The 7,225-nt window shown below is 35.3% G+C and overlaps 2 protein-coding genes across 2 annotated transcripts; one reads left to right on the top strand and one right to left on the bottom strand.

Annotated features, from left to right (window-relative positions):
- Positions 1–1,767: 1,767 nt before the first annotated feature.
- On the top strand, positions 1,768–2,795 carry LOC143576120 (uncharacterized). The gene is made up of 4 exons (XM_077060298.1): positions 1,768–1,804; positions 1,906–2,012; positions 2,453–2,492; positions 2,578–2,795. Exons 1-4 carry the CDS (start codon positions 1,768–1,770, stop codon positions 2,793–2,795), a joined length of 402 nt encoding a protein of 133 aa, XP_076916413.1.
- A 33-nt stretch (positions 2,796–2,828) lies between these two features.
- On the bottom strand, positions 2,829–7,016 carry LOC143576131 (plastid-lipid-associated protein 6, chloroplastic-like). The gene is made up of 4 exons (XM_077060305.1): positions 6,768–7,016; positions 5,682–5,918; positions 3,958–4,084; positions 2,829–3,202 (listed from the first exon to the last, which is right to left on the bottom strand). The coding sequence occupies exons 1-4, from the start codon at positions 7,014–7,016 to the stop codon at positions 2,988–2,990; spliced, it is 828 nt and encodes a 275-aa protein (XP_076916420.1). The 3' UTR covers positions 2,829–2,987.
- Positions 7,017–7,225: the final 209 nt, after the last annotated feature.

The raw sequence follows: 7,225 nt of genomic DNA on the forward strand, positions 1-7,225 counted from the left end.
TAGGACTTTAGGCCCACACTTAGTTAAGGTCTCCAAGTTCTAAAAAACATTATATATAGATATAATGGTTTATTGGAATTTAATAATCACTATTGAATTTATTCCGATAATAATCCCTATTCATTTTATCGCCACTAACGGTCCCAAAGGTTGGCCTCCAGTGGTCCCCCATTAAAAGAACTTAACGACATTATACATTTTTCCGAATTTCAAACTAAGGTTTTAGGGCTTTTGATCGAAAGGAGGATACGAGTCAATTGATATAAATCTTAGATCGAAACGGTCCAAACAGCTTGATTTTTGTTAAGTGGAAGTTCAAATATCCGAATTGAAGCATTGTTTTGTCGTGTTGGAGCGCCATTTTGAACTAAGTTTTACATCAATCGACACGTATCCTCGATCAAAAGCCCTAAAACATTAGTTTGAAATTTGGATAAAAATATAATGCCGTTAGGTCTTTTTTAACGGTGGACCATTGGGGACCAACTTTTTTAAATTTGGAACCGCCAGTGGCGATAAAATTAATCATCGGCCAATACTAGTCAGTATGGATTATTAAAATCCAATAAACCGATATATTATAATTGGTAAAGTAAATTCAATGTAACGTATTGGTGTGGTGGTAGGATTGGTTATTACTAAAGTATATATTATGAATTCAAAATTTGTAAACAATTTTTTTTCTTAACAATTGTCATAAAAAGACCTCAAATCTTATTTTGATTTAGGGCTCCACAATTGTTGAGTCAGCCCTGCATGATAGTTGTGGCGTCGTAGAAGACGATTGGGGAGGATGCTCAGAGACTCAGAGAGATGTGAAATGACATGCAAAAAATTTAACAAAAGCTAGGTTTGGAACCTAAATCAGTGAAAGCACAAATCCCATACTTGTTCGTTATAATTTAGTTAGTACCCAAACTTGCTGTCCAAACTAAAGAAACCGGTTACTTTCAAAAGGGGGTTGCGGCGCAGCTTGTTGCCCGTTTGCCTGCCACTTTATTGTAATCGTTTTATAGTAAATTATATAAAACTTCGAACCGAAAGTTATCATATGTAGGAGTTAACATGAGGCTATATAAATATGGTTTTGATTAAAAAAAATAAAAAAAAAAAAGTATATGTTACGAAGGGAATCACAAAATGTAATATTTCAAGGGATTATTTCATAAATGTTATGTTAATTTTCACACAATTTTAATATAATGCCATGGATGCATCCTATTAATTAAAAGTATAAAATCGGTTATTTTAATTTTAATCACTCAATAATGTTAAATATATAAACCATGTACCTAGCTTAAAGGATTTCTTTAATTTTGTTGGCTTCCTTATAATATGGAGATCACCAATGGTTTGTATTGATTAACAACCTTAACTACTCATTTCTAAGTTTCCTTGTTCAACGGTTTATTCCATTTTCCCCTAAACTTTAATCAATACCCTCTTTCAAAGCTTAAGAAAAAACCGATACTATCTTTGGTTTCTGGTCAGGTATTCTTCCATCCTAAACATCTCGCGTATGCTTGTTCTACTGGATCATGTGGAGCATGGGTTTCCATACGTGAAGTGAGTTTGTATATGCGTGCAATAGTAATATGTATACGCATATACGAATATGTACATGTATATGTTGATTTAGTTATAATATTAGGTGTTTAAATTAATGTATGCTGTTGAAGATAGGAAGCTCCATATGATCCAGCTAACAAGCAATACCTGCCATACGATTCAAATTTCTTGTTTATTTTTCGGCTTTCCTACACCATGATGAAAGGTTTTCTCCGAGGCCTGCGTTGCATGTTCGGTAATGCACGTATGCACGTCCATACTCTATTATTCAATATATATTTATTTACCTTCAAACGAGATAATAATCGGCTCACTAAATGATGTGATGCTTTTTAGACACGGATGATGACAAAGAACCTGAAATTCAAATCGGAGCTCCCACTGATGTTAAACATGTAGCCCACATTGGATGTGATGGTCCTTCGACCCCGGCACCTAGTTGGGTTAGTATTGACTCGTATGTAGAGGTGGTAAAATGAATGAATCACGGGTTCGGGTACAATGGGTTGCTTTAGCATTGGCCCAAATAGGTCAAGCTTGCCTAAAACCACCTTTTTATCTTTTATTTATTAAATGATGCACGACTAAAATAAAATTTTAGGTTGTCATTATAACCTTAATAATTAATTAATTGATAAAATCAAGCATGCCGATCCGTCAACCCATGTATGGCCCAGTTCTTACAACCCACCAGCATGATTAACACATCTACAACCTGTTAGACACGTTTAGATTAATGGGTTAAAAATGTCCGATTAAGGTTACATGATTTTAAGTGTACTGTGACCGGGCTACGGTTTTTCATATGGCCGTGTTCAGGTTGACCAACTCAACATACCAACCTGCTTACCGGCATGATTGACACTCGTAAAAATTATTGCAGATGCACGAGTATCAAGGCGAGACCAATGGTGGATCGAAAGGTACACCCATAAAATGACCTTAACTATTTCATTCAACATTTAACGCATCTGCGTATTATCAATATTTTACCTTTGTGGGTTTAAGATCACGGGTCTGAGTCACTGAGTCATCAACACAAGGCAAGACAAAGCAGGCGGTCATCTCACGGGAACGAGTCATCCAATCACAAGCCCCGAAAGAACAGGAGCACCAACAACGAATCATCAACCAATGTGAAAAAAACCCGAAAGAAACAAGGCGACGAGACCACAAGATCTTCCAAAACCAGAAACAAAGACCCGTCAACCAACGATTCCGGTTGAACACACACGAAGAACGAACGAACGAACAAACAAACAAACAAACGCGTTGATTGAGCTTGTACCAAAACTGATAACCTTTTACATAAATGAATTATGAATCTGTAACATCTTTATATTGCATTTTTCTTTATGAACTTGTAGATCATATTGTATAATTGTACATATGAAGAAATGTAATTCCAAATTACATTATTATGAGATCACAAAAACTCTAAGCTCCCCTCTGTCCCCACGTGTGATTCGAAGATCCGAATCTAGATAAGTAACTTCAAAATCACCACTGCCTCGGTTCGTTGATGGCCTAAATTGTTCAGGTAGCTGAGGTATCTCTAATGGTGGCAGTTGTGATAAGTTACCTGTTGTTTTCACTGTTGTTTTCTCAAATATGATTTTGATCGAACAAGTTCCTGTTGAGAATGTTGAAGGGTTTTAATCGGCAATCAAGAACACAAAATATGGATCTGATGTCAAACACGGCTTTGCCTCGTTTTATCAATAAAACTCAACTCGACACACAAATAAACGAAAGACTGATTAATAAACAACTTAACTAAATAATCTAATATATTTAAATTAAACTCTAAACTTTGATTTGATCTCTTTCCCTTTTCGTTCAGAATCATTCCAACAAATGTAACGATTATTAGTGTGCGTTAGATAAGGTGTTAAATGGGTTGTGCTCACGGGTTGACATGAACCTGGAAATCGTGGAAATCATGTAAGACACATGAACCCGAATACGACATTAGTTTTTGCGGGTTGACGCGGACATGGCCCACTTAATCATAAATTTTATATTATTTTTGTAGCATATTAATACCCTAAATTGAAAATTTACATAAAAAAATGATACACAATACATTCATTTAAACTATAAAACTTGATTTCGTTTCTCCTTTATCTTTCAAATCCTGGCATAAGATATCCAGTCAGTTTAAGTTGTTTTAAAAGAATTATAAAAATTAAACAGGTCAACCCACAAACCCGCTTGTTCTACACGAAGACGACCAGTTTAGCTAAACGTGTTTGTGGGTTGAACCACAACTGCTCTGAAGCGATTTAGACTTAACCAAAACCAGCAATTTCATATTAGGTTTGTGTCGAGTTAGAAATTCACACACCCCTAGTTTAATTCAATTATGATAAAGCTGCAATAACTAACCTGTAATCTCAAATTTATGGGCTAAAGTAGCGGTTACTTCTATTGGTTGAAGAGGCCATGGTGCACCAAGTTCAAGCTCAACTATATTATCAAAATCTTTGCTCAAGATATCAATACGTTGAAATACCTGTTTCAAGAGATAATATTAAGATGAACCCGACACGGACCTGGAAAATTTACACAAACATGACACGGTCCCTGTAAACCATATCACTCACACAAACAAAACACGGACACAACCTGTTTAACTCAAAAATGAATTTTTATTTCTTTTCTTTTTTGCATGTTAATACTTTCAAATTCCAAATTTCAAAATTTATTAAGCAATAATGTTTAAAATATGCCAATTTATTATTAAACTAGTAATTTTAGAATAGAAAATGCCCAAACAATTTAAGTTATTACATAAACATTTTGAAAAGAAAATATATGAGTTAAACAAGTCAACCTCCGAGCCAGCCAGGTTGACGCAAACACACCCCATATAGCTAATAAACTCGTTAGCTGGTTCCGCCCAATACCAACCAGGACCTATTTAGACTGAACCCAGACCCATGAATATATCAATTTTCATACATTTAGTTTAAATTATATGGAACACATTGTTGGGCCATCAAGAAGACACATGCGCGTAAGCTGGAGGTAGCAGAGATGGGAATGCTAAGGTGGATGTGTTGGCACACTAGGTTGGACCAAATAAAAAATGACGTTTTCCGGGAGAGACTAGGGGTGACTAGTATATCAGATAAGATAAGAGGGGGCAAAATGAGATGGTTTGGACATGTGAAGAGAAGACAGCAAACGGCTCCTTTACGGTCTGTAGAAAACATTACTGTAGATGGGAGGAAGGGTCGAGGTAGACCCAAACTGACTTGGGATGAGATGATTAGACATGATTTGATAGATCTACACCTCTCTTTGGACATGGTTGAGGATAGGAATTCTTGGAGAAGTGGAATTAGAGTTAAAAGACTTTTAGGGGCAATGTATAATGCTTGGGTAGAAACGTTTTTTAGGGCTTTTCCTTACCTATTTTGTTTCATGTCACTCTGATTATTTTTTTTCATATACTAATATACATATATATATATATATATATATATATATATATATATATATATATATCCAAGTTTTCCTATTTCACATTCAGTATTTCATATACTCATACATTATCTTTTCATATACTCAGAACTATTATCACTATTTTTATCTATTTATTTAGTACCATGACTACCTTTATTATTATTATTATTATTATTATTATTATTATTATTATTGCGTAGTTATTTATTTTTTTTGTTTTCCTAGCTGGCTAGAGATCTAGCATTTAACTTTCGTGTCTCTTTTATACAGTCTATTACATATAGTTTTAGAGTTGGGGGTCTCTAAGGAAGCAACCTCCCTATTCTATTGGATAGAGGTACGGTTTGCCTACATCCCACCACCCTACCAATAGTTTTGCCATTGGTGGGAATTTTACTGGGTATGATTGATTGATTGATTTTTTTTAAAGCTTTCAATAATATATCAATTTTCTCTCAAAGTTTTCTCTTTCATATTTACGCTTCCGCTTTGCATTGTCTAGATCAACATGCATATATGTGTAATTTATGTGACGTTAAATAATTAGAATCAAATGATATAATAACACTTTCGTTATACCATAATTGGAAGCACTTTATCCAAATATCAAAGTCAAAAAATTGATTATAGTCGCAAGATACCTGGCCGAGAGTTATAGGAAGTAGTCTTCCGGTTGGTGGGCCAGGACGGCTTCCACCTAGAGTACGAGATGAAAATGCGCTGCTGTAAATTAGTTTCCATCTTCCTTGAAGTTTTTCAAGATCGGTTGAAAGGTCAACGGGTCCTGCAACAGATTCAATCTCTTTGGCTGCAGAATCTGCCTTCTGTAAATCTTCTTCGCTTGCAGCTAGCCCTCTATTAAGCCCCGAAACAGCACTCTGCAATAAACACAGTTTCTTAAATTATTAACTCACAGGAGATATTCAAACTGCGCATAAACAGTTGAAACTGACTCAACTGTTCAAACTGAAGCAAATGGGCCGATTTGAAACCCAAACGGTTCGGCTTTTAATGGTTTTAACGGTCCAGTTTGGTTTGGAACATGAAACCAGTCGTGTAAATAAAAAAGACATCGAAATTTTATTATTAATATTAACCTGTGAGCTGTACAAAGTAAAGAGATTAGCCCACGCGGTGGGCAAAATTGTAATTACTCTGAATAGAGTAATTACGCTATTCAAAGTAATTACATCTTTGCCAGCTTTTTAGAAAGTGTAGGAGTTTCTAAATTCGTAATTGAGTTGGATACTTTCTGAATCACGTAATCTCGTTTTCAAATTAAAGTATTTTGTTGGAATATGAAATCCTTTCGGATAAAACAAAAAGGCTCTAAATTGATATGAAATCAGACCAACTGATTCCCTTATATATGTGTCGCCTTATATATGTATCGAGTCGGTGGCTATACTTGGACAAGCGTGTACTCCACACCTCCCAACTTGTATCAATATATATTGCAAACTATCATTTTGTGTACATGTAAATCCCGTTTACCCAAATAGCCGGGTTAACGTGTAAGTAATATGTTTATAAAAATGAATAATCTAACTTATTTCAAGAAATTGATCTAAGCAGGCCATGATAAATTAATAAATATTCTGTAGCAATCGTAAAACAGATTAATCTAATTATACAAAAACAAAACAAAACCAACCCAATTGGAGGAATTTCAAATAAATAATTAACACAAATGCAATGAAATAAAAACATTACCACTTATTACTTACCAGCAACTTCAACTTCAAGGACTTGATTGTATCAGCCTTGGATTGATCAGGAAACTGGAAACCGGTAAAAGACGACGGAGACGAGTCGGAATCGGTGACGGCGGATATGGAAATGGGAGGCCTTCTTCTTCTTCTTCTTCTTATCTTGGGTAAGTTATTCCGATATTTAAAATCAAATAGACTGTTTTGTGTAATGAAAGAAGATGATATTGGGCCAACGGTTGATGAGTGAATCAGCAGAGACGCCATGGATGATGATGATGTGTTGCAAGCAAGCTACTGGGATTTGGGTGGTATCTGCTTATGCTTGCTAGAAGATCTCACAACTACTATCAACATCATCCACTAATTTAATTTCACTTGTTCCATATTAAAGTTAAAATATTTTTATTAGGATGGGGGAGGTGGGTAGCGGGTAGTGCCCTCGGGTACTTTGGGTACAGCACCGCCACCCTCCT

The sequence above is a fragment of the Bidens hawaiensis genome, unplaced genomic scaffold (genome assembly GCF_021521415.1).
Source record: "Bidens hawaiensis isolate Kalapana, Puna unplaced genomic scaffold, B.hawaiensis_p1.1 tig00027998_1, whole genome shotgun sequence".
Classification (NCBI taxonomy): Eukaryota; Viridiplantae; Streptophyta; class Magnoliopsida; order Asterales; family Asteraceae; genus Bidens; species Bidens hawaiensis.